Source organism: Macaca mulatta, chromosome 3 (genome assembly GCF_049350105.2).
Source record: "Macaca mulatta isolate MMU2019108-1 chromosome 3, T2T-MMU8v2.0, whole genome shotgun sequence".
Taxonomy (NCBI): Eukaryota; Metazoa; Chordata; class Mammalia; order Primates; family Cercopithecidae; genus Macaca; species Macaca mulatta.
The window spans coordinates 127,010,427-127,036,942 of NC_133408.1; the positions used below are offsets into that span (position 1 = coordinate 127,010,427).

The 26,516-nt window shown below is 37.5% G+C and overlaps 1 protein-coding gene across 13 annotated transcripts in view; it reads right to left on the bottom strand.

Annotated features, from left to right (window-relative positions):
* The window catches only part of ANKIB1 (ankyrin repeat and IBR domain containing 1), a 155,963-nt gene that overhangs the window by 22,661 nt on the left and 106,786 nt on the right, over positions 1-26,516 (bottom strand). For all 13 annotated transcript variants that reach the window (XM_077994896.1, XM_077994894.1, XM_028844888.2 and 10 more), the window contains 5 exon segments: positions 25,781-25,989; positions 23,971-24,059; positions 17,635-17,779; positions 16,060-16,226; positions 5,611-5,699 (listed from right to left, as the gene is read on the bottom strand). In XM_077994896.1, coding sequence (XP_077851022.1) covers positions 5,611-5,699; positions 16,060-16,226; positions 17,635-17,779; positions 23,971-24,059; positions 25,781-25,989 — 699 coding nt within the window.

Consider the following 26,516-nt stretch of genomic DNA (forward strand, 5'->3'; position numbering starts at 1 on the left):
TTTTTAATTTTTTTTAGAAATAGAGATTCACTCTATTATCCAGACTGGAATGCAGTGGTGCAATCATAGCTCACTGTAGCCTTCAACTTCTGGGCTCAAGAGATCCTCCTACCTCAGCTTCCCAAGTAGCTAGGACTACAGGCATGTGCCACTATGCCTGGCTAAGTTTTTAATTTTTTAGAGAGACAGGATCTCACTGTGTTGCCCAGGCTTGTCTTGAACTCTGAGCCTCAAGTGATCCTCTTGCCTCGGCCTCCCAAAGTGCTGGGATTACAGGCATAAACCACTGCACCTAGTCAAAGACTGAATTTTTAAATAATACAATTTGAATTCAGTTTATTGAGTATGTCCCATGAAAAATACTGGTCTGAAAAATTTATAAATTAACCATTTCATAAAAAATATAACCATTCCTGCTTCTTGCTCTAATTAGACACAACAGAGGCAATATCAGTGCTTAACAAACACTATTTAAATCTTTATATGAAATTAATTCCTTGAATTGATTTCAGCATATTTTTTCTCATTAATTAGATTTTCTCATCCTGAGTCTCATAATTCAAAGACTTTGGAAAACTGGGCATAAAGAAGAAAACTATTTGGTTAAACATGCTTATGCCATTTTTTTTTTTTGCATAAAATCCAAAGTAAAAATGCTATGATACAAAGTAATACATAAACTTAACATAGCACCTAATCATATTTTTCCTTTTTGAAATATCATTTTTGTATATTTAATGATGGGGTTCTACTTTAGTATTATAGTTGGCCAATTATTGTTCACTTTAATCCTTGCCCCAAATTTCATAAACATAAGTGGCCGTTACTGGTCACCATCTTTCAGTGTGGAAGACACAAATCAGTAGAGGAGAAAATTCCTAGCCTTTTCTTAACAACAACTGGGACTTTCTCTGCAGCCTTGGCTTGGTTTCCTCTCTGGTAGAACAAACCTCAGGTGTCTTCAGTCTTTTGTCTCCTATCATGTTTTCAGACATTCTTTCATCTTTCCAAATCAAAACCCCCTTTGGGATCTCCCTATCTCTGGCCATCAGAAGTAACCATGTATATACCATGTATACCATTTTCTAGCTTTTCTATTTCTTTCCTCCTCTTAGTATCAGGATCATTATCATGTGGAAGGTCATTTTTTCACAGTCCCACCCATAATCTGTTCTCACTAGCCAGTCCATTCTCCTTCCCCTGTTCCCTAGCAAAAACTTATCTGTGGGTATGGAATGATTCATCCAATTTTAATATGGTAAGAGATAACTAAAAATAGCCATCAATTTAAAAATACTTGCTTTAAAGAGTTTTTCTGTGTTCTGATACCAGATGTGAGATGGATTTGCTGTGTGGCAGGGCATTTTTGTTTCTCTTGGCCTTGGTATCTCCCTCTGTAAAATTGGGGTAATTTGTGAATTAAAGGCAAGTAGGGAGATGTATTACTCTAATTAGATCACAGGCAAAACAGAAGATTATAATGAACTTGAAGAATTGTGGGAAGAAACCCCAAAGTGGGTTTTGATTTGGAAAGAGGGAAGAATATTTGAAAACATGATAGGATACAAAAGACTGAAGACACCTGAGATTTGTTCTACCAGAAAGGACTACATAAACCTAAAAGATTATACCCATAGTTTGAGACTGCTTGAGTGAATGATCAGCAGTCACCTAGTAAGTGATCTGTTCTTACAGTTGGAACCTTTAAAGACGAACAGGTCTTTCAGGGTAATAGATCAGACTTGGGGATAAAATACTGGGAAAGTGATGTACAAAGCCATTTGATGCCACAGGATAGTAGCACTTTGAGAGGGTCAGTGTGTCGCTTAGTGCCCACAAGGAGATTAGTATTCACCTCGAGTTCCCAGGACCCAGGATCTAGACAGCTGTGGAGATGCTAACTCACCTCGGAGGCTGGGGTGGGAGATTTGGGGGAAAATAATAGAAAAATACTTGCTTTATATTTCAAACATTGCTGGGCATTTTCTACTCAAGAATTGAATAATATGCTAGACTAATTACTTCTTATGGTGCATTAAACCTTTCAGGCAACTAGCAGGCACACAAGGTTTACTACTTAAGGCTATTTAATATATCTTATAACTCTCCTGTGTATGCCCCCTCCCACCTGAATTACCCATCTTAAGCCTTCATATCCTCTCACCTGGCCATTCTGAAGTTGTCTCAGAACTAACATTCTTACCTAGTTTCTCAATAGTCTCCATTTCATCATCCATACTTCTGCCTGAGTGATCTTTGTAAGTAAGCATGTTCATTCACCACTCTCCTACTTAAAACTCCTTTTCAGTGTCTCAGGATAAGGTCAGATTTCCTAGCATTGTGCATAACCACCTCTTTGTGCCCAATGCTTGATTTGGATTCCTGTCTGCACAGTCTCATCTCTTAGTGCACCACTAAACTGACTGTAAGAATTATTTGCAGTCCTTGAATATGCCACGCTACTTCACAATGCCACTTCACCCTATGCCTGGAATGTCTTTCCTATTCTGGTTTATGTGAAGAGCATCTATCAGCTTTCAACATGCAGCTTAAGCATCAATTCTTTAGAAAGTGTTTCCTAACCCTCTCCCATAGATAACTGGCCTCCTCCTTCTTTGTCCTTCCCCTCCCCTAAAAGTTATCACATACATGAACAATGTTCTCTCACATTCAAAACACATTTTTCCTTAGTTTTGTATACCGTTGCCTCTCTAATATATACACTTCAAGAGCATAGAGGGCATCTTATTTTTGTATTCTAACATAAAACAGCACTCAATAAACGTTAATTAAATAGCGAAGATAACATTTAAAATCAACAATTTATTCCTAAGTTTCTTAGCATCTTTTCTGAGTTTCAGACGAACACTTATAAAATTCCACAGGATATCTCCACACATATGTTCCGTAAGTACTTCAAGTTCAGAATGTCCACACCAAAACTCATTATTTTCCCTGGAAAGTTACTTGTTTATCTGAGTTTCCTGTTTCACTAATGGCCTAATTTACCCTCTGACCCAAACTAAAAATTCATCTTCCTACCTTTAGTCTATCTTTTCTTCAATTCACCCTTCATACCCATCAGTTATCTTGACAAAAATAACTTTTCTGATACTGCCACTTCTCTACTCTACACACTTTATGGCTTATTCTATTAGGAGGATAAATTCAAACAATTTGGCAATAACACTCACAATCTGGCAACACCTACCTTTCTAGCCTCACCTCTTTGCGAGTTTCTCCTATGGACCTTAACCTTAAGTTCTTAAAGAAATGTATAAAAAAATGTAGGTAGGTGGCCAATAGCAAGCCATTCATAACAGAAATATAAATATTTCTAGCTGCCAGAAGCAAGAAAATAAAGCAAATTCCAATTGTTTTGTCACATCTAAAGGTGTTGCAGGGTAATGGTATGAATCTATTTATGGAAGACAAACGCATATACACACCCATACATATCAGGAGAATAGGGGAAATGGGTGGGTATGAAGAGCAATGGCTAGTACAATGAATCTGGGGAACAAACACAATCTATAAAGGCATTTTTTTTTTTTTTAAATGGAGTCTTGCTCTGGCACCCAGGCTGGAGTGCCGTGGGGCGATTTGGCTCAATGAAACCTCCACCTCCCGGGTTCAAGCGATTCTCCTGCCTCAGCCTCCTGAGTAGCTGGTATTACAGGCGCACACCACCATGCTGGACTAATTTTTGTGTTTTTAGTAGAGATGCAGTTTCATCATGTTGGCCAGGATGGTCTTGAACTCCTGACCTCAAGTGATCCACCTGCCTCGGCCTCCCAAAATGCTAGGATTACAGATGTGAGCCATTGCGCCTGGCTTAAAAAAATCTGTTGACTAAACGATGCATGAACAGGACAAGAACGTTTAATCAGGCTTCACTATAAAATATCCAAAGATCATCCACTTCTCTTTGCTCCTGATAATGGACATGAAGCCTTCTCAACAAGTGAAAGGGATCTCCCTCATTATCAACTAATAAGTGGCATTTTGGTTTATACTGTAGTCTCTTCTCCATGGGTCAGAATAACCCTGAGTCAGTGGACAAAATGAACCTTGTAGATCTAAAATGCTGAGGATCAACCCTCAGGCAGTGGTAAATTCCCTGATATAATACAAGCCTGTAAAGTATGATGGCTGTCGGGCAGTCTCTCTCAATGCCACTTCAGTTGCTGACAGTAATTACCTACTACTAGGCAGAGATGCTAAAATCCAATTCACAGCTCACTGCCTTCAAGAAGATTCTTTGACACCCTTTCTTCCCCCAACCTCAGTTTATCATTATTGTTTCTGGACTCTCATCTTTACTCAACTATATCAGTTATCATATGATACCGTAATGTCTGACTGCTTCCCTCTAGCCTCTGCATGCCCTGAAGTCTGGCATCATCTTTATTATGTGCTTTGCTCATATAAGTGTAGATTTTCTTTTTCTTGTTTTGAGACAGAGTCAGTCTCACTCTGTCACCAGGCTGGAGTGCAGTGGCGCAATCTTGGCTCACTGCAACCTCCACCTCCCAGGTTCAAGCAATTCTCCTGCCTCAGCCTCCCAAGTAGCTGGGACTACAGGCGCACGCCACCACGCCCAGCTAATTTTTTATTTTTAGTAGAGATGGGGTTTCACCATGTTGGCCAGGATGGTCTCCATCTCTTGACCTTGTAATCCGCCTGCCTTGGCCTCCCAAAGTGCTGGGATTACAGGCGTGAGCCCCTGCACCTGGCCCCTATAAGTGTGTAGATTTATTGGGTGAATTCTTGATCCTGACTTGCGACATCTCAAGCTAACATCATTATCTCAGTCTTTTTTTTTTTTTTTAAAGACCAGAACTAATTAATTTTCACTTACATTTTTTGAGAGAAAACAGTTGTCATAAAACACTTTAGAAGATGGGAAATTATTGCAAAGCAGATAGATTTATCTGTTAAATGTGGGAACTGCTATTAGGAAGGCTTTAAAAAGGAGTCCCCTCAGACATTCAAACCCATTCTGTTCACAAGGCACATGCCCTGTCTCATTCAACCCAATCTAAGCATTAGTCTTCCTCTGTAAAACAGGATTACTAACATCACCCTTGTATCATTTCTGTGATGATTAACAGGGATAATGTATTTATAGAAGTCTCAGTGACAATACTTATCTATATGGTATTTAACATCAGTAAATCTATAGAACCACACAACAACAAGAAATTAACTTGCTGTATCCTTCATTGGAAGCTTTCAAGGATATGAGAAGCTCACTCTCACTACAGATCATATACTACTTCCCACAAAGTACAGAACAACTGGTTGGCTCACCCTAGGATAAAAGAAAAGGGCTATGGGAGGAGGATTAAATGTGACCCCCATTTACCCTGTTTATCTTCAGCTGGAAAGTAAGTCTGTTAGAAACATGGAACTTGTCCCTGATTCCTCCTTGCCAAAACTCTATTATTTCCAAAAGGAAGTTAGTCAAAGGGACCGTGATGTTAAACAGGAGAGCGCTAGCATTAACAAATGTGAAAACCTCTTAAATAAAGACTAAAAAAGATATGACCACATTATCTTTTGAATGCTATAAGGAAATATGTAGCAAAGCAATCTAAAATTCCTTACGTTCTTCTGGTTTCATTTCGGTTATTTTTTGCAGCCAATTCTTCCATGTTTGGCAGTCACAAGGCTCATGTGCTTCACCAAGGCACTCCCTAAAGAAAATAAACATAGAAAAGACAATTTTAAAATATTCTTCATCAACATCAAGGCAAAAAAAAGGAAGTGTGTAGAGGCTGGGCGTGGTGGCTCATGCCTGTAATCCCAGTACTTTGGGAGGCCAAGGTGGGTGGATCACCTGAGGTCAGGAGTCCGAGACCAGCCTGGCCAATATGGTGAAACCCCATCTCTATTAAAAACACAAAAAATTAGTAGGCATGGTGGCACATGCCTGTAATCCCAACTACTCAAGAGGCTGACGCAGGAGAATCGCTTGAACCTGGGAGGTGGAGGTTGCAGTGAGCTGAGATCGCACCCTTGCACTCCAGCCTGGGCAACAAGAGCGAAACTGTCTCAAAAAAAAAAAAAAGTAGAAAGTATTCTTCCAATTTTAAAGTTGAAAAAACTAAGACATGGTGATTAATGAGAGATGGAGCATTTCAATGGAGGCATTGAAAATGAGATTCCAAAGCTTGATACCATTAGACCAGTTTTTAAAAAAAAATCAGTACATTCATTTACGTATTTCAAAAGTTCTAAATAGATTAATATTTATAACTTAGATTTGCAAGCCTTCAGAGCTTTAAAACATTTGATTAAATTACGTTTTATCCTCATTAATAATTTAAATTCTTGTTATTCAAAGGTGTATTCCTGGCCATTACTGAGCAGCTTTTTAGACATGCAGAAGAACAGGCCCCATGAGATTTACAGATCAGAATCTATATTTTATCAAAATTACCAAATGAACCTTCTTCATTTTAAAGTTTGAAAAACACTGTTTTAAGTCAAATTATTGTAGTTACTTTTACCTCTGCATCTCCAGGTAACAGCTAGGGTAACTCAATTTACTTTTATTGGAATTTGGGAAATTTTGATTTAAATAATTAAAAACATCAATTTATCATTTGTAACTCTATTTTATATTCTTTCCATAGCTATTTAAGAAGTCAAACACTAAAACGAGCCTAAAGCCTTGATAAACTGCCATTTTAATTCAAGATGATGCTATATTGTATAGAACAAAGGTAATTATTCCAGTCAATGATAAAATATTATTCGGAGGAGGGAACAACCCAATCTGGAAGTGATATCATCACCATCAGTGCTATTTTAAAAAGATTTCATTTACAAAGGTTAAGCTTGGGCAGGGAGGGGTGGCTCACGCCTGTAGTCCCAGCTACTTGGGAGGCTGAGGTAGGAGGATCACTTGAGTCTGGGAGGCAGAGGCTGCAGTGAGCTGAGATCATGCCACTGCAGTCCAGCCTAGGCGACAGAGCAAGACCCCATTTCGAGGAAAAAGAATAAAAAAAGGTTAAGTGTATTAAGAAGATACACCAACTGACTCATGTAGTCTTACAAACTAAGAGGTAATTAAGAATGTATTGATTATACTTCATATTTGTTAAAATGGTGATTATTTAAAAAAAAAAGAAGGTTTTGGTGTGGATGTACAAAGACCGGAACTCTTGTGCACTGCTGATAGAAATGTAAATGCTGATGCAAAGTTAAACTTAGAATTACCATAGGATTCAGCAATTTCATTCTAAGGTATGAAAGAACTGAAAGCAAGAATTCAAACTTGTACACCAACATTCATGGTATTATTCACAACAGCTAAAAGGGGGAAACAACCCAAGCATCTATCAGCAGATGAATGGATAAACAAATTGTGGAGTATACACACACACAAACACACACACATGCTCACACAATACAATATTCAGCCATAAAAAGGAATAATATCTGCATACATGCTACACTATGAATGAGCTTTAAAAACATTTTGTTAAGTGAAATAAGCCAGACACAAAAGTACAGATATTCTAGAATTCCACTTATATTAAATATCTAGAATAGGCAAATTCATAGAGAAAGAAAGTAGAGTGGTTGTTACCAGCCTGGGGGAGGAGAGGATGGCGAGTAACTGCTTAATGGTCATAGAGTTTCTGTTTGGGATCATGAAAAATTTCTGAAAAGGAAAAGTGGCTATGAGACATTATAGTTGCACTCTGAATGCAATTAATGTCACTGAATTGCATACTTAAAAATGGTTAAATGGTTAAAAAAAAAATTCACCAATTGCCTTGAAAGGGTAATTTAGTTTCCTTACACTCCTGACTTGTCACCTAATCTGACACTTGGGAGCTCCTAGCAACTTAGTGGTAGCTTAACAGATATTCAAAAAATACTGGGTTGATTAAAATATGGAAGTGAGCTGGGCACAATGGCTACTCGGCAGGCTGAGGCAGAAGAATCAATGGAGCCCAGGAGTTTCAGGCTGTAGTGTGCTATTACCACTCTGTGAATAGCCACAGCACTCTAGCCTGGGCAACACAACATGACCTAATTTCTTTAAAAAAGTGGATATATAAAGTCAGGAAACAACAGATGCTGTAGAGGATGTGGAAAAACTGGAATGCTTTTACACTGCTGGTGGGAGTGTAAATTAGTTCAACCATTGTGGAAGACAGTGTGGTGATTCCTCAAGGAGCTAGAACTACAAATACCATTTGATCCAGCCATCCCATTACTGGGTATATACCCGAAGGATTATAAATCATGCTACTATAAAGACACATGCACACATGTGTTTATTGTGGCACTATTCACAATAGCAAGACTTGGAACCAACCCAAATGTCCACCAATGATAGACTGGATTAAGAAAATGTGGCACATATAGAACATGGAATACTATGCAGCCATTAAAAAGGATGAGTTCATGGCCTTTGCAGGGACGTGGATGAAGCTGGAAACCATCATTCTGAGCACACTATCACAAGAACAGAAAACCAAACACTGCATGTTCTCACTCATAAGTGGGAGTTTAACAAGGAGAACACATGGACACAGGGTGGGGAACAACACACACTGGGGCCTGTCGGGGGATGGGGGGCTAGGGGAGGGATAGCATTAGGAGAAACACCTAATGTAGGTGATGGGTTGATAGGTGCAGCAAATCACCATGGCATGTGTATGCCTATGTAACAAAACTGTACATTCTGCACATGTATCCCAGAACTTAAAGGTATGAAAAAAAAAGTGGATACATTAGATTCACTTTAGTGCATACTAACATCAACTCTGCTTTCCAGAAATGTAACGGATACCTGTGATAACTGCTAATTTTAATTTGGCACACATGCTAGCAGACATTGAAGTAGGAAATACGCCACAGATCAGGAACAGTGTTTCCATATGGTGCCTACAAACACAGGTGGGAATGCAGAATCAACATTTCTCATGACTCATTTAAGAAAGCTTGTTTGTCATTTGCATTTCAATAAAGCTAGAAAAATTTAAAAAAAGAGCCCTGAAGTACAAAAAGCCCTTATATATCTGCAGTAACTAAAACAAACAAATGCAATCAATGAAATAAATTATTTCTATTAAGATTTTTTTCCCTGGAGACTTCTTCCCCCTGGAGATTAAACAGCATATTCAATATCCATTTCCTGGCAGAATCAACGCTAGTAAATACTGGTTTTGCTGTCAGAACATTTTCTGAAAACGTTCTGGGAAAAAAAAAAAAAAAAGAAAGAAATCATGGGGGAACAAAGCCCAGTGTTTTCAAATAAAGTCTGAAAAAAAAAAAGCCACTTCTTCAAAAGGCCATAATTGCTTATCAATGTGCTTGGCTCTCCAAGACTGTGTTGTCCTAGACAGCAAAAGAAGGTTTTCTTTTCTAGAACCTCACAGGAGGACAAAGATTTGCCGCTTCCTTGGTTGTGAGCCCAATCAGTAGGACCACTTCAGAGTGTTATAACTGGTTGGCACAGTTTCTGCTAGTTTCCAGTGCAATACTAAAAAAGGATTTAAAAAAAAAACAAAACAAAACAGAAAACAGCAGCTTACTAATAAAAAAAGAAGCTACAGCATGGACTGTGAATTAAAGAGGTTGAGGTTGCCATTTTTTTTTTTTTTTTTTTAAGATGGAGTCTTGCTCTGTGGCCCAGGCTGGAGTGCAATAGCATGATCGCCACTCACCACAACCTCTGCCTCCTGGGTTCAAGTGATTCTCCTGCCTCCTAAGTAGCTGCGATTACAGGTGCACACCACCATGCCCAGCTAATTTTTTGTATTTTCAGTAGAGACGGGGTTTCACCATGTTGGCCAGGCTGAACTTGAATTCCTGACCTCGTGATATGCCTGCCTCGGCCTCCCAAAGTGCTGGGATTACAGGCGTGAGCCACTGCGCCTGGCCGAGGTTGCCACTTAATACTATAAAATATATTTAAAAACTAACGCATCTGGAAAAATAAACTCAGAATTCTCCAAAGTATAGTAATAACAAAGTCACTAAACATAGTAGGTAATTGACATTCTAGATGATCAACATAGGGAAGAAAGGTTATTCTGAGAAAAGTAGTGAAGATGCTAGAATGCCAACTTTCTGAAGAAAGTTTATTTTCTTCTTTTTCTTTTTGAGAGTCTTGCTCTGGCACCCAGGCTGGAGTGCAGCGGCATGATCTTGGCTCGCTGCAGCTTCCACCTCCTGAGCTCAAGCCATCCTACTGCCAGCCTCCCAAGTAGTCAGGACAAGAGGTATGCACCACCACGCCCAGCTAATTTTTGTATTTTTTGTAGAGACAGAGTTTCACTACGTTGCCCAAGTGGTCTCAAACTCCCGGGCTCAAGGGATCCGCCAATCTCAGCCCCACAAAATGCTGGGATTACAGCTGTAAGTCCCTGAGACCGGCCTACATCCCTGAACAAAATTTTAACCAATGACTGTTGACAAGTATTCTAAAGTCCCTGGTATCTGTTGCTGAAACTGCATCTCAAAATGTCAGTAAAACAAGAGTATGGGGAGGGGAATCTCAGGACATAGCCTGCTGAATCTCAGCCAGAGACACCAATAGGGTAGGTTTATTCAGGTAAAAAAAAATCCTGGTAAAAGATTATAAAGAAAAAAATAGTTGCCTAATCTAAACTCCTCCACCTAGTTCAAATATGATTGGTTAACCTAACATCAAGTGATCAAGGAATGGCTCTCTTCTTGAAAATGTGCCAGTATGCACAACTGGTTGCATGACTATACAGTGGTTCTAATGGGCTCCGGAAAAGGAAAAAACCTTCCACTAACGTTTTAAAATTTATTACCTGATGGAAGAAATTCCTATCCAGAAGTTGGCAATTTCAATTAAATGCCATTTTAGAACGTTTTATTAATAAGCAATTCTGACTGAATTAAGTAGAAATCCTAATTTCTATGCTTCTCCCCTGTAGCTAACATTTTTTAGTACACCAGGTAATGTTCTAAATACTCCACGTGAACGGACTCATTTAATTCTCTTAACAATTCTTTGTAACTGGTACTATTTATCCTCATTTTAAATGCACAGAGAGGTTCAGTAACCTACCAAAGGCCACACAAGTAAAGAGTGGATAAGCTAAAATCTGAAGCTAAATAGTTTGGTTCTGGAAACTTGCACTCTATGTTGACTGCATTAGATAGGAAGGCTTTATTTATCACATTATTTTAGGAGAGGATATTTATCACCAAGCCACAGAGCTAGTTAGTGGCAGAGCTGTCTCACAGGCAGGTTCCGTCCATCTTCCAGATTATTATCACTCTGTTGAAATTTGATAAATTGAACCATCAAGCGGTATTTATGGAGATGTGTTACTCTGCAGAGAGTATACATGATATTTAAACAAGGTCTTTTGATTGAACTACCAAATAAGTAGTATCATGTTTTTATTTCTGGGACTGTGAAGAGCTGGAAAATGTTCTGCTAGTTGGCAGGAGTCTGATACTTAAATAGCTAGATACTGCCAATCTAGAAAGATCTTTTCTTCTGTAACTAGAGCTGTTAATCTAAGGGCTTAAAACTGATTTTGTAAGAAAAGATGGCCGGGCGCGGTGGCTCACGCCTGTAATCCCAGCACTTTGGGAGGCCGAGGCGGGCGGATCACAAGGTCAGGAGATCGAGACCACGGTGAAACCCCGTCTCTACTAAAAATACAAAAAATTAGCCGGGCGCGGTTGTGGGCGCCTGTAGTCTCAGCTACTCGGGAGGCTGAGGCAGGAGAATGGCGTGAACCCGGGAGGCGGAGCTTGCAGTGAGCCGAGATCGCGCCACTGCACTCCAGCCTGGGCGACAGAGCGAGACTCCGTCTCAAAAAAAAAAAAAAAAAGATGAGACACAATTATTAGGTCTACAAATACAGACTGCTTCATCTATTTTGTCCACAGGACTCCTGGCGAGTCCCTTGGCCTGTGAGGTCTGTGGAGGGGGAGATGATGCATGCAACTATTGCTCTGAATAAAGGAGTAGGTATTGATCAAAATCCTTATTGTGAATGTTGGAGAAAAAAGATACCCACTTTCAAACTTTTCTGCAAACTTGACAGGTCTATATATTGTACTCTCTGATCCACTGGAAACTTAAGTGGACTAGAAACCTGATACTGTGGTTTCTCAAGTTGTACATCACTGTGATTCAAAAATTTGTTCCTTTTAAAGACTTCTTTACACAGTTTCAGTAAATAAGTGCTCAACCGCTAGGTAATATAAACTTTATTATTATTTTTCTCTTTTTTTGAGATGGAGTCTCGCTCTGTTGCCTGGGCTGGAGTGCAGTGGCTTGATCTCGGTTCACTGCAACTTCCACCTCCTGGGTTCAAGCAATTCTCCTGCCTCAGCCTCCCGAGTAGCTGGGACTACAGGAGCGTGCCACCATGCCCAGTTAATTTTTTGTATTTTTAGTAGAGACAGGGATTCACTGTGTTACCCAGGATGGTCTCGACCTCCTGATCTCATGATCCCCCTGCCTCGGCCTCCCAAAGTGCTGGGATTACAGGCGTAAGCCACCATGCCCAGCACCATATTATTATTTAGAATATTTCCTGCCAATCAATTTCAGTGAATAAAATAGGTTTGACTGTCTATGTGTTTAGAAGACAAAATTCCAAGTAAGGTTTTCAGTTTTCAATGCACACTGGTGATTAAAAGGGACCAGAGTAAAAAGACAGGAAAGAAATGGCCACCATACCATCTTAAGTTTGGTGGCCAGGAAGCATTTCTGACAACAAATCTGTGAAGAGTTGTCTCAGAAAAGAGAGACACTTTGTGTCAGTTCAGAAGGCACAGAAGTTACACAGTAGCATATTTTACTTAATTAAAAAGAAAAAAAAAAAAGAGGAAAAGTCATTGGTTCAAGTCAGAACCCATCTAAGTTTTGAATATTGTCTTGAGATAATTTTGCCCAGATCACACAAATTGTAATTATAAAGGCTAGCAGGAGAAACCACGCTAGCTTCAGTTACTAAGGGCATGGAATTTGGTGCACAGCTAGAGAAGGGTATCCTGTGGTGGGAAGGGGAATGCCTATTAATACTACTTGTCTCCCATCAATGAATATATTTAGTTATATCCATGCAGGTATCTCTTGGGTATGGCTCAACTGTTTCTGTCATATACAGTTCCTGAAAAGAAGAAATTATTATTGTCTTTTGTTGTGGTTTTTGTAGTCATCTTTAGAAAATTATTTCTGAGCTTTTCAAGAAGGAAAGAAGCAAAACCAGAATCATTTGCCTTTAATTTGTGAAGATCTCTCTTGCAAAGCGTCTTTTTACATGAACAGATTTTGCTTCTCATTGAAATAAGAGACAAAGGCAACAGAAAGCATATGACAATTTCTACTTAGATTTTAAAATTATAGACAAAGCTCTTATACTATATGAATAAGGGTATAAAGCTAAGAATGCAAAAAAAAAAAAAAACAAAAAAAAAAACAGGAACTGTAAATTAACGCCTAGAGACATGAAGTAGGCAATGCAAAAAAATCCATCCTATAACTTAATAAATACCAAAACTGAAAGGCAAAAGATTAAGTTGAAGAACCTATCTGAGTTTGTCCTTCACTAAAACTTATTTTTATTTCATTTAAGTCCCCTTCTTCTCTTCCTCTCTGGTGCTATGTCCAAAAAGTGATGATTCTGTTAGGTTCTCTACTACCCTAATGAACAGGAGAAAGAGTAAATAATTACCAAGTGTGACCTTAGTCCATGTGGCCATTCACAGATCCCTTGAACTGGGATAAAACTCAAAGTAGGGCCCGTGATCTTGGTATATAGTCTCCAAGGCGTCTTGAGTATAACCAGCCTGATATTTTGGGGCATGAGAAAAAGTCAGCTGATGTATTTCTTCAAATGTTATTCTAGAAATTTACAGTTTATAGCATCGTCTATGTTTATAGACATATATACATAGTTTATAGAGCCTGGCCTATATTGGCAGGTTTTTCCATTAGCTTTCTTATCTTCAGTCGAACCAAACTTATTATTACTTGCAGCATACAAAGAGAATGGGGACGAACACAAGAAATTAAAAACTAAACTACACTGAAAACTGGTAAAAGCTAGATCACAGAAACCACAGTGCTTAAGAAGACACTGCCAATCAAAGTTTCTTCTTTTCCCTTCAAAACTTAACTTTTCTCTTATCTCAGCAAAAGCTAATCTTTTTATCTTTTAGACATTTTCTTAATTCATGTTTTCTTTCTTCACAGCTTCTCCAACTAATCCTCTAAATCATCCTTTTTCAACCACGATTCCTCATGTGAACCACAGAACTCAGAAAATGATTTACGGTGTACGACAATTTTTCTCAATTTTTCCCAAGGATGGTATATAATTAGTACATTTTAGATGCATAGGATGTATACAATGGGTGCTGCTTCAGGACACCAGAGTTTAATTATCTCTGGAAACCACACTGGCTCAGAAAAGAAAGCTCCTTTATTACTTTTATATACTTGTTTTACAGTAAAATAGGTTCATATTCATCTACATACCATTAATCTGCTACCAATTCAGCTCATGTACATTAACTTTCCTTCTCATTTCAAGCCTTATCTCTCATGGTGGGTTAATGAGGTGAGTTAGGAACCAAACTATTGAATAATAAAAATGTAAAACTTTAATAGAAATTTGCCTTTTAAGTGTTTTGAAAAATCACTTGAAGGCATATAGATATAACCCATTGTTCAGTATTTTGTTGCTATTTTGCTTGCTTAGTTTGATTTAGCCATGAAAGCAGTATACAGGGTTTTCCTTTCATTAATCACCATAGCCAAGCACCTAGTATAGGGGTCAGGAAAATTTTTCTGTAAAGGGCCAGACAGTAAATATTTTGAGTTTTGTGGGCCATGCAGTCTCTGTCTCAGCTCTCAATTCTGCTGTCATAGCCCAAAAGCAGGCACAGACAATATATAAAGTGACATGAAATGGTATGGCAAAATGTTATGTTTAATACTAAGTGTAGACAATAGTTTGCTGACCCCTGACTTAAGAGTCAGGGGTTAGCAGTTCAATAAATACTTTTAACTAATGATGATGGCAAAGGTAAGAAGTAGACCAGGGTAGGGACAGTTCCATAACTATACCTTCCTACTATATAGCAGTGATACAATTAGTTTCTGGTTTCTGATAAGTATAAAAGTAAAGACTAGAGTTTTATATCCACCTAAAGTATATCCATGCATTTGCGGTGATTCTGGAAATAAGCAAAAAGGAGAATAAATACTGTTGCTTTTTTTTTTTTAATCATTTAATTAGAACAGTTAACTGAACCTTCTATGAATAAGTAGAGTGCTGATGGCTGACACATATATAGTCAAAAGAGTATTCAGTTACATACCCTTTCCAATACTGATTTATCATCAGTTTGTACTTATTGAGTACTACCAGGCACTAGAAACTAAACAAAACACAAGAAACAACGAGACTGCAGTCATTGATTCCTGACTAGAACTGTGCATTAGAATCACCTGGGAGATTTTTAATTTTCTTTTTTTAGAGCCCCACTCAAAAACCTACTAAATCAAAATCTTACTTGTTAGGGCCCAGGATAAAATTTTGTAAAAGGGACTTTAGTAATTTTGGGAGCTCCTGGTGAAGAATCATTGCTTGAGGTTTATATTTTTAATGAAAGGTTAAACTCTAAACATTTTCTAATCTATGGTCAGCAATTTGATATTATAGTTTAGGCACATGGGCTTTAAAATCAAACAGCTGGGTTCTAATCCCATTTCTGCCAATTCCTAGCTGTATAACCCTGGGGAACTTCTCTGTGCCTGAGTTTCCTTATCTGTAAAATGGGCATAACAACATCAACTCAACTCAGCATTGTTGGGAAAATTCAGTATGTAAAAAATAGCTGGTGTAGCGCTTGGCACACACTAAGCACACAACAAATATGAACTATTACTACTTATTACACATTTCTTAAATTAAGAATACTATCAAGTATACTACAATTTAACGGCCTGACTCAAGGTGCAAAGTCTCTTTAATAACTATTGGAAAGAAAGGTGATTAGACTGATTCCAACTTATCTTATACTAACCAGCAGAAGAGGTGTCCTTTTCCACAATCAACAGCAGGCGCTCTCAGCAATGGGAAGCTGAGTGTATCAGATCCAGATGTATTTGACCCTTGTTTTGTTAGTCTTACTGCTCTGTCACAGCCTGGAGTAGGACACCATTTAATGGCAGGATTATTTTCAACAAAGGCCTGTTTAAACAGCAATAACAAAACACAAAAGAAAATATTTTAATGCTAAATTCTAATACAGAGTATACCTCTATGGTCATTTACTATAAAGCAAAGAAAGAAAAAGAGTGAAATAAAATGCATGGAGTTGTCAGTCTCAAGAAATTTAAACAGTACTGGAGAGTACTGAAAAAATTATTAAAGGGAAAGTGGCAATTAACTTAGTAACAAAATTATTTTTAAAATTTATGTTTTCTTTAGTCTAAAAGCTGTGTAAATGATGATAAGGTAAAAATGTAATTGTTCGCACAGAAAATATGTAATTTTAAAATGTTTTCTCATACAATGTGTCACTTTCCTGATGAATATAATTATTAAGTAGAAACATGCATGTAGCTGTATTAGAAGAGTAAATTTCTAAATGGTACCCAAATAATACATAATAATCAATACTATGATACTTTCTATGTTAAAGAAGAGGGGGCTGGGCACAATGGCTCACGCCTATAATCCCAGCACTTTGGGAGGCCGAGGCAGGCAGATCACCTAAGGTCGGGAGTTGGAGAACAGCTTGGCCAACATGGAGAAACCCCATCTCTACCAAAAATACAAAAATTACCCGGGAATAGTGGTAGGCATCTGTAATCCCAGCTACTCGCAAGGCTGAGGCATGAGAATCGCTTGAACCTTGGAGGCAGAGGTTGCAGTGAGCTGAGACCACACCACTGCACTCCAGCCTGGGAGACAGAGTGAGACTCTGTCTCCAAGAAAAAAAAAAGTAGGACTTGTCTTTTAAAAGTTCACATATTAGACTCAGTAAAATCTGCATAAAGCAGTTAAAATGTAACTTTTAAATCTCACACACACAAAAGAAAGTAACTCACTTATAACTTCTCACACACACAAAAGAAAGTAACTCACTTATAAGTAACCTACACTTATAACTTCTGAAAAAAAAAGACAAAAAAAGATGAAATAAACATTATAATTCATTAAATAAACCTATTACTTGGAATAAAAATAATAAACTTCCAAGTTGAGAATCTTTATTTCCAAATATTTTAGGAGCATGAAAGATAATGTCTTTTAAAAAACTTAAAGTAGGTAAAATCTAATTTGAACATTATGATCAATCAGTTACTAAAGTGCAACAGGCAAATTAATAAAAAGTTCTGATAAATAGTTTTATTTAAAATTTTGTAAATTACTAGTACTTTAGCCTTTCCCCTTTCCTTTTATTATTATGAAATAATGCTTTAGCTTCAAACTTTGTCACCATTCCTTTATGCAACTTTTCTGATAAAGTATTTCTAACAAAAGACCCATTATTTTGTTTTCAAAAATAAAACAAAAAGAAAAAATAATGTTATAAAGGTTTAATAAAATCAAAATTACAGAAATTGGACAGATAATTGGTAGCATACCTTACCTTAATATCAAACTGAAGGTATCGTTTGTCCATCTCCTTTGAAACTACACTTTCTATGATATCCACAGGCACAAGTTGGAAGCAATCATATGCAGGGCAAAAAATGTTGTGAGCTTCACCTTCTTGAATTTTCAGATTCAAAAACCTATTAAAATGATCAATGGACAGCAAAGGAGCAAGGATATTACATTGCACGTACATTCTAAGAATTTTCCCTTTTCTTCCTTTTTTTTTTTTTTTTTTAGAGACAGGGTCTCATTCCATCACCCAGGTTGGAATGCAGTGGCACGATCACAGATCACTGTAGCCTCATACTCTTGGGCTGAAGCAATCCTCCCACCTCAGTCTTCTGAGTAACTAGGCCTCCAGGTGCATGCTGCTATGCTGGGCTAATTTTTAAATTTTTGGTAGCGATGGGTCTTGCTATGTTGTCCAGACTGGTCTCGAACCCCTGGTCTCAAGCGATTCTCCTGCCTTAGCCTCCTAAAGCTCTGGGATTATACGCATGAACCACTGTGCCTGGCCAATTTTTCTTTATGCTGAATTTTTTGTCAGAGTATAATTAAAATAATACCAACAAGTGTGAAACAGCAACTGTAATGCATATTATCTGTTAAGCCATTCATTTTATATATCAATATATACACATACACATAAACATACACTCGTATGTTTTATGTTTCTATTTTGCTTTATTCCCTCTAAAAATCTGAAACAATCTGAAAAAATACTTTTATTTAAAATTAAAAATTCAAAAATGAGTGGCTCAGAAAGGTCATATTCAATTCTCAATATGCTATAGCTTTAAAGAAAAGGAGGCAATGGTATAGAAATGAGCCATAGGTAATTCAAGAATATTTTGGGGTGGCATTAAAATATAGCATAGATTTTTAAGAATAGGTTTATAGGTTTTCTCTTTATATTTCATTTAGACGAATATTAAAATAAGTTTTATGTCCTACTTAGGTATACTTGAGTAGTGAGGAAAAAAATGCCCTGTAAACAAAGAAGCAGGAATCCAGCCCAAGGTTAGATTAAAAGCAGGGTTCTTTTTCTCTTTCTTTTACTTTCTTTCTTTCTTTTTTTTTAAAGGTGGGGTCTCTCTCTTTGCCCAGGTTGGTCTCAAACTCCTGGGCTTAAGTGATCCTCACACCTCAGCCTCCTGAGTGAGTAGCTGGGATTACACGCATGTACTACCATGTCCAGCTAAAAGCAGTGTTTTGAGTTAGAAAATTCCAGGTCTGTCACCAACAAGGCATATGATCTTAAGCAATTTATTTAACTGCTCTAAGCCTCTGTTTCACCATACATAAAGTGGAGATAATAATGTGAACTTCCCAGGGTTGTTATACAGATTATATATGTGAAAAATCTACATGGTGCATGACATAGAGTAAGAATTCATAAATTTTAGTAAGGATTATTATTTGTTTTGTTTTTTTTTAGACGGAGTTTCACTCTTGTTGCCCAGGCTGGAGTGCAGTGGTGCAATCTCCGGCTCACCACAACCTCCGCCTCCTGGATTCAAGCAATTCTCCTGCCTCAGCCTCCCAAGTAGCTGGGATTGTAGGCATGTGCCACCACACCCAGCTAATTTTGTATTTTTAGTAGAGACGGGGTTTCTCCATGTTGGTCAGGGTGGTCTTGAACTCCCAACCTTAGGTGATCTGCCCGCCTCGGCCTCCCAAAGGGATTATTATTGTTATTATCATTTAATACTGCCCTTAGAAAAGCAAGAAACAAACTTTTGAAGTACAGATTATTGCATATTGAATTTAACACTTAAATCTAGAGAAAATAAATGGAAAACCAGGAAATTAAATCACAACTGCTTAGTCCTCACCATCATTTTATTTCACTAACTATATAGTATCTTTTTTCTTTAGTTCTCTCATTCTCTTAATTCCACTGCACTTAACAACAACAACAATAACAACAACAACAACAACAACAAAAACCTTATTGAGACCTTGGCAGGCCCATTCCCTTTGCTCCATCTTCTCTTTCATATCCTCGTCTGGGCAATTCATAGAAAAGAGAGTCCCCAACAGGCAGTTCTCTCACTCCAAGTGCTCCCTACCACACCTCAAACCTAGCAGTATCTTTAGCGTTCTTTCCTTTTCATCCCACTTACTTCTGTGAGAGAGCTTTCTCTTTTACTCCCAGGCTAATCCTCAAATCCTCTGGCCAGCTCTGGGACTTGCACTATCCAATAACCTATCCTTTCTGTCTTTTACTTTCTAATGTCTCTTACCTTGGGCACAATAAACATGCTCAAGTTTTTCCCATTTTGAAAACCCTTACTGACCACATGACTCTCTTGTGTTTCATTTTCTTTTTCTTTCACATCGAAGTTTCTTGACAAAATAGTTTATGATGATCTGTTATTCCTTCCTGAAGCCCATGTCATTCACTTCTCAATCCGCAGCATCTGGCTGCTATCACCTCTTCACCGGGCCACAATGACTACCCATTAGCCTAATTTATTAAAGAATTCACAGTTTTTATCTTCCTTGATTTCTCTAGAGCATGAGACACTGCGAACATTTTCTTCTTTCAAATTCTCTTTGGCTTCCAGGATTTTTTTTTTTCCCTTGGCATTCTTCCTACCTCTGGTAGATCCTTATCCATTTTTTCACAAGTAGTGTTTTCAATCCTGTGCTAAGGAGTGATATATAAGGTATATTGTGGCCTGACACGGTGGCTCACGCCTGTAATCCCAGCACTTTGGGAGGCCAAGGTAGGCAGATCACAAGGTCAGGGGTTCGAGACCACCCTGACCAACATGGTGAAACCCTGTCTCTTCTAAAAATACAAAAATTAGCTGGGCGTGGTGCCAAGCGTCTGTAATCCCAGCTACTCAGGAGGCTGAGGCAGGAGACCCACTTGAACCCGGGAGGCAGAGGTTGCAGTGAGCTGAGATGGTGCCACTGCACTCCTGCCTGGGTGACAGAGCGAGACTCCATTTCAAAAAAAAAAAAAGAAGTCTTAAGACTAAAAGTGGAGAACTGTTAACTGTAGAGTTCTTTTTTCACATAACAAGATTCTCTTCTTTTTAGCTATGAATAGATTCCCTGGGAAGTTGGATAGTCTCTTGTCAAAGTTCACAGTTTGCTTAGACATAGTTACTACATGATGATGTTTTGAATTTTACATATTTTAAATATATCAGAGAAGATTTCATCATCTCTGGGGAATTAAATTACAGAACTGAGAAGACCTCATTGAAGACAGGATCAGTTCTGTTGGCCATGTTATTATTTCTCATCAAGACACAATTCAATAAAAATGTATGAGCAGAACATGGAGTTGATAAGTGTCAGTAAAAGAGATAAATGTGGGGCAAACTTTACCTATATTTTTATCTTGCAGGTAAGATTCACAGATGATATCATAGGTAGGCTCTCTCTGCTTATTACAATGCTTAGGAATATGATAATAATACTTATTGAGCGATTACTACATGCAAGATCCTGTTTTAAGCACTATACATATATTAAGAAATTTAAAAAACTGACGATAATCCTATGAAGTACATACTATCATCACCACTTTATAGATTAGGAAACTGAGGAACAGGCAGGCTACCACTTACCTAAATCAATAACTAATAAATAGCAGAGTTGGAATTCACAACCCAGTGGCCTATTGTATCTAGAACCTGAGCTCTTATATTCTCAATATTAGCAAAGAAATTCTGTTCTGGCTAGAAAATAATAATTTCTATCTAATCTGTTGATTGATCGATCAATCAATTGATAGGATCTTCTTCTGTTACCCAGGCTGGAGTGCAGTGGTGTGGTCACAGCTCACTGTAGTCTTGAACTCCTGGGCTCAAGTGATCCTTCTGCCTCAGCTGCCCAAGTAGCTAGGACTACAGACACGCGCCACTATGCCTGGCTATTCCCTTTTATTTCAGCCCTTGGCATCAATACTTTAAAGCAGGGGTGTCCAATGTTTTGGCTTTTCTGGGCCATACTGGAAGAAGAACTGTCTTGGGCTACACAAAAAATATACTAACAATAATGACAGCTGATGAGCTTAAAACAAAAACAGCAAAACAAACAGCAAAACAAACAAACAAACCAACAAAAAACACAAAAAAACCTCATAATGTTTTAAGGAAGTTTATGAATTTGTGTTGGGCCACATTCAAAGCTGTCCTGGGCCACATGCAGCCTGTGGGCCACAGTTGGACAAGCCTGCACTAAAGCATCTAGCTGTACTAATAAAAAGGTTGGGAAGAGTAAGATAGATTGAGGGACTTTCAAACTATCTGAGGACCTATAAAAACGCTTCCTTGGTTTTAGATAGGAGTTTCTTTTCCTATATGCCTATTTAAAAAAACTGTGATAATTTAAAAATGATTTCATCAACATATGAATCACCCAACATGGACCTTCTTTTATTGGTGCTTGATTTGACAAACTTGGAAGGGATGGAAAGGCGAATCCTAGGTAGGCTAGAAGGTACTAATGAAATCAATAATTAGATCTTTGAAATTTAAATCTTACCATACATTTCTTATGGCTAGTTTGTGATGAGTTTGGGAGATAGTTTCCGTGATACAAATCAGGTGAGGAAGGTCAATGAAGCTCAAAAAAAAAAAAAAAAAAAAAAAAAATTCAAGAAAATCCCTGGGGGACTCAATTTTCATATACATACCAAGACCAATAGCTAACTTGGTAGAGCTCAGGTAATACTTCCTAATTCAGTACAGTTAACAACTAAGATAAATAAAATTTTACCTGGGAAGTATTTTCTGCCTCCACAACTGGGTTAAGGATAGCTTTGGATTGTGAGCTCTGACCTTTGTCAATTAGTTTACCTGTAACAGGTGTACTGATCTGATCCTATTTAAGTAGACTCTGGGTAGAATCTAGTCTATGTCTTAAATGGAACAACCAGATATTCTGACTCAAAAAGCAGTAGTTTTTCCCCCCTCCAAATGAAATCTTACCTCTGACTCCAATTTGGAAAACAGATAAAGAAATGTACTCAAAATCAAACCAGACACATTGGGGGACTGAGGTGAGTGGATCACTTAAGGTCGGGAGTTCGAGACCAACTTGACCAACATGGCAAAACCCCATCTCTACTAAAAATACAAATATTAGCAGGGTGTGGTGGTAGGCACCTATAGTCCCAGCTCCCTGGGAAGGCAGAGGTGTGAGAATCATTTGAACATGGGAAGGAAGATGCTGCAGTGAGCCGAGATCATGCCACTGCACTTCAGCCTGGGTGACAGAGTGAGACCCTGTCTCAGAAAAGAAAAAAAAAAATCAGAATGACAGCTCAGTGGTTGCCTACAAATGGGGGTGATAAAAGGAAGGCAGAAAGAGAAAAGTAGCAGGGATTCAAGGGGAAATGAGGAATTGGGAATGATAGATTCTAGGGGTTGTAGTGATGGTTTCAAGGTTGTATAGAAATATCAAAGCTTATCAAATTATTTCTTTTAAATGTGTGGCTTTATGTATGTCAGCTGTACCTCAACAAAGCTGTTTAAAAAGAAGAACTCAGAAAATCTGCTCAGGTTCTTGTCTCTCACCCACATAGTACTCCCTAGTTCCCTATATTTGCTAACTAATATTCCACACACACACTAAAAAAGTTAAAAACTTCTGATTTCTAAGATTTTTTTAAATACCAACGATATACCTCACTTAGGTCATCGAACAACACTTTGTCTCCAGAGATAACATGATATTACAGTGCTCATTATAGCAATCTTTGTTTAGAAACTTCTCTCGAAAAGTGCAACATGAGAGCCAAGTCAATGGATGGTGAAAAAGTACAAATCTTGAAAGGTAATGGGAAGCGTAAACAGAGATAAACACAAGAAGCAAAACAAATTTTTTACTGGTAAAATATACCCAACTATGTCTAGCTGAAACATTTAACTTTGCATTCACTAAAAAGGAATCTTAAACATCCATATTCTTACAGATTTTCAAGGCAATTTGATTGTCACAAAAAATTGAGACAGCACAAAAACAAATGCTTAAGATTCCTGGGATATAAGACAAACTGATTCTTGCTTGAAATTTACATTAGATGTAATATAAATTAAAATACTAAGAAAAATTATTTGTATAACTGCTTTGTTTCTAAAGGTACCTTACATTAAGCTAAATAGCATTAATTAAAATAGCTGGGGAAGATGTAAAAATAAAAACAAAAATATTTTTCCTTCCTAGTAAAGTCTAAATTCATTTCTGTGTAACTCAGAAGTCAATATAAACAATTTGTATAATTAAATACTGAAAGTAAACAATTTTATTAACAAATCAGAGTGCTATCATGCAGTAAGAAATGCTAAGGTGCTCATATACTCACGACTCCCAACATCCTCTACAAAAGTCATGTCCACAGGGCATATCCACGGGGTCTTCAAATACAGAGATACTGCACATACAAATGTCACACTGGAGATGAAAAAGAACAATGATTTAAACAGAACTATACTTTTGAAAGAGAACAATACATTCATTTTGTTCACTTTTTTAAAAGGCAAAAATACTAGTACAGTAAATAAAAGTTTTTGGAAGTTACCTTTTTCAAAGTTTTAAGGACAGTTAGTGTGCCCTTCAGTAACAAATACTATGACTACCTCACTATAAACAACAGTGGGATTTAAATGTTTTAATGCAGAAATCAAACCCTTAAATTCCAAATTTATGTATTAATCAGCAACTGTGCATTTGGAAAAGGAAGTACAAGAAATAAATCATTCGGGTCAACATCAAGTTGCATGTTGCAAAAAACCACTTCAGTATCATGCCCTTCACATTACACTTACCCTTCAAAATCTATAAAAACAGAGTAACTTTGTATTTTTAATGCAGCAACTCAAGATATCCAGACTTTCCAGGGAGAGAACCCTGTTATAAAACTAAGTATTAGGCCGGGCATGGTGACTCACACCTGTAATCCCAGCACTTTGGGAGGCAGAGCTGGGCAGATCACTTGAGGTCGGGACAGCCTGACCAACATGGTGAAACCCTGTCTCTATTAAAAATACAAAAATTAGCTGAGTGTGGTGGCACGTGCCTGTAATCCCAGCTACTCAGGAGGCTGAGGCAGGAGAATCACTTGAACCCCAGAGGCAGAGGTTGCAGGGAGCCGAGATCGTGCCATTACACCCCAGCCTGGGCAATAAGAGTAAAACTTCATCTCAAAAAAACCCCAAAAAACAACAAAACTCCACCTATGTATTACAACTATGCCATTTTAACAGCCAAAGCTGCAATCACTTTTTCACCTACCTAATACCTTCTAAACAATAGCTCTCTAGAAGCAAAATTTATCATGTTACATACGCAAATTACAGGATTCTGTTTTTCAAAAAGGCACAGATAAAATGAGAAGCACTTTCATATTTATCACATATTTCGAGTGGCTGAGTCATTCAAGAAATATTAAAACCTCCTATAACAGCACACCAATGATATGCCAATTAAAAATGCTGACAATGGCAGTACTGTTTTGTAAAATAATGAAACACTTATTTTGGAAATGCATCTAGATAACAAACTACAGAAGCTTTACTGAAACAAATACATAACTATCAATATATTGTAAATGCTTAAAAATTAGCTTTCAAGAAATTATAAAAAATGTTTTTGTATTTTTGGTTTACAGTGCCTATCACAAACTTAACTTTTTATATTTCAATATATTGTATACATGTGTGTGCGTATTTTGAGATGTGGTCTTGCTATGTTGCCCAGGCTGGTCTCGAACTCCTGAGCTCAGGCAATCCACCCACCTCGGCCTTCCAAAGTGCTAGGATTACAGGCATGAGCCACCAGGCCTGGCCTGTATTTAAATCTTCAAGCAATTGAAGTTTTAAGGGAAAATAAAATAGATGGTTTCCCTAAACTGTTTTAAGTTCTCTGTTTGGAAATGAGGAAAGAAAACCTTTTTTTTTTTTTTTTTTTTTTTCAATCTATAATTCAGAGATCACAAAAATAGTCTGTAATAACAAATATTTACTGAAGCATGGAAATAACTGAACCTTTCAAGAAAGGGACAGGATTCAATTATAAGAACACAACCAGACACTCCACGGAACAATATTAAATCATTTGAATGTTAAAAGACTAAAAACAAAGCTATGAGAAGTACAGTGAATACCAAACCATACCAAACTAGTGTCTAAGTCCCCAGGAGATAAGCTGATTTCATCTGGGGAGGTGACAGAAGAGCGTGTAGTCCTTGGAGTTCTTGGAGATGGGAGCGTGTCCCAGGCATTATACCCACTTGGTGGTGGAGTTGGCATTTGAACACCTGATCGTTGGCAGCAGTTCTCCGGGTTGGACATCCAAGCTTCAAGTAATTTCTCCCTGTCCCAGTCTTAAAGAAAAATGGAATGGATAGCTCTCAAAAAAGAAAATATGGTAATGTTTTAAAAGCTATATAATAACAAAAAATCGGAATGATTTACAAATTTTGGTCATCTAAAGAAAAAAGTATTTATATAAACGTAGTAACTGCAAATGAATGTCTAGGTATGTTCATGTTATTAGCATTTTTACACAAAATTTAAGCTTTCATAATTGATCATGGCTCACAACTATGTCAAGATCTAGCAGTATGGTCAAAATTTCCAGTACTTTCTACTAACAATCAAAACAGGTCACTCACATATCACTCTTGGAATTCACTACATTTTTGCTGGCATAGGTTTAATTTAGCTTCTTTACTCTTCCAAATATATATATATATATATATATACACATATATATATATATATATATAATTTTTTAACTGTCCTCACTGGCATCAGGTTATACATAGTTATACATAATTCACTATAGATATATCAAAATGCCAATAGCAGGTCCTAAAAACCATTTAATAAACAGCATGAAAGCAGAAGA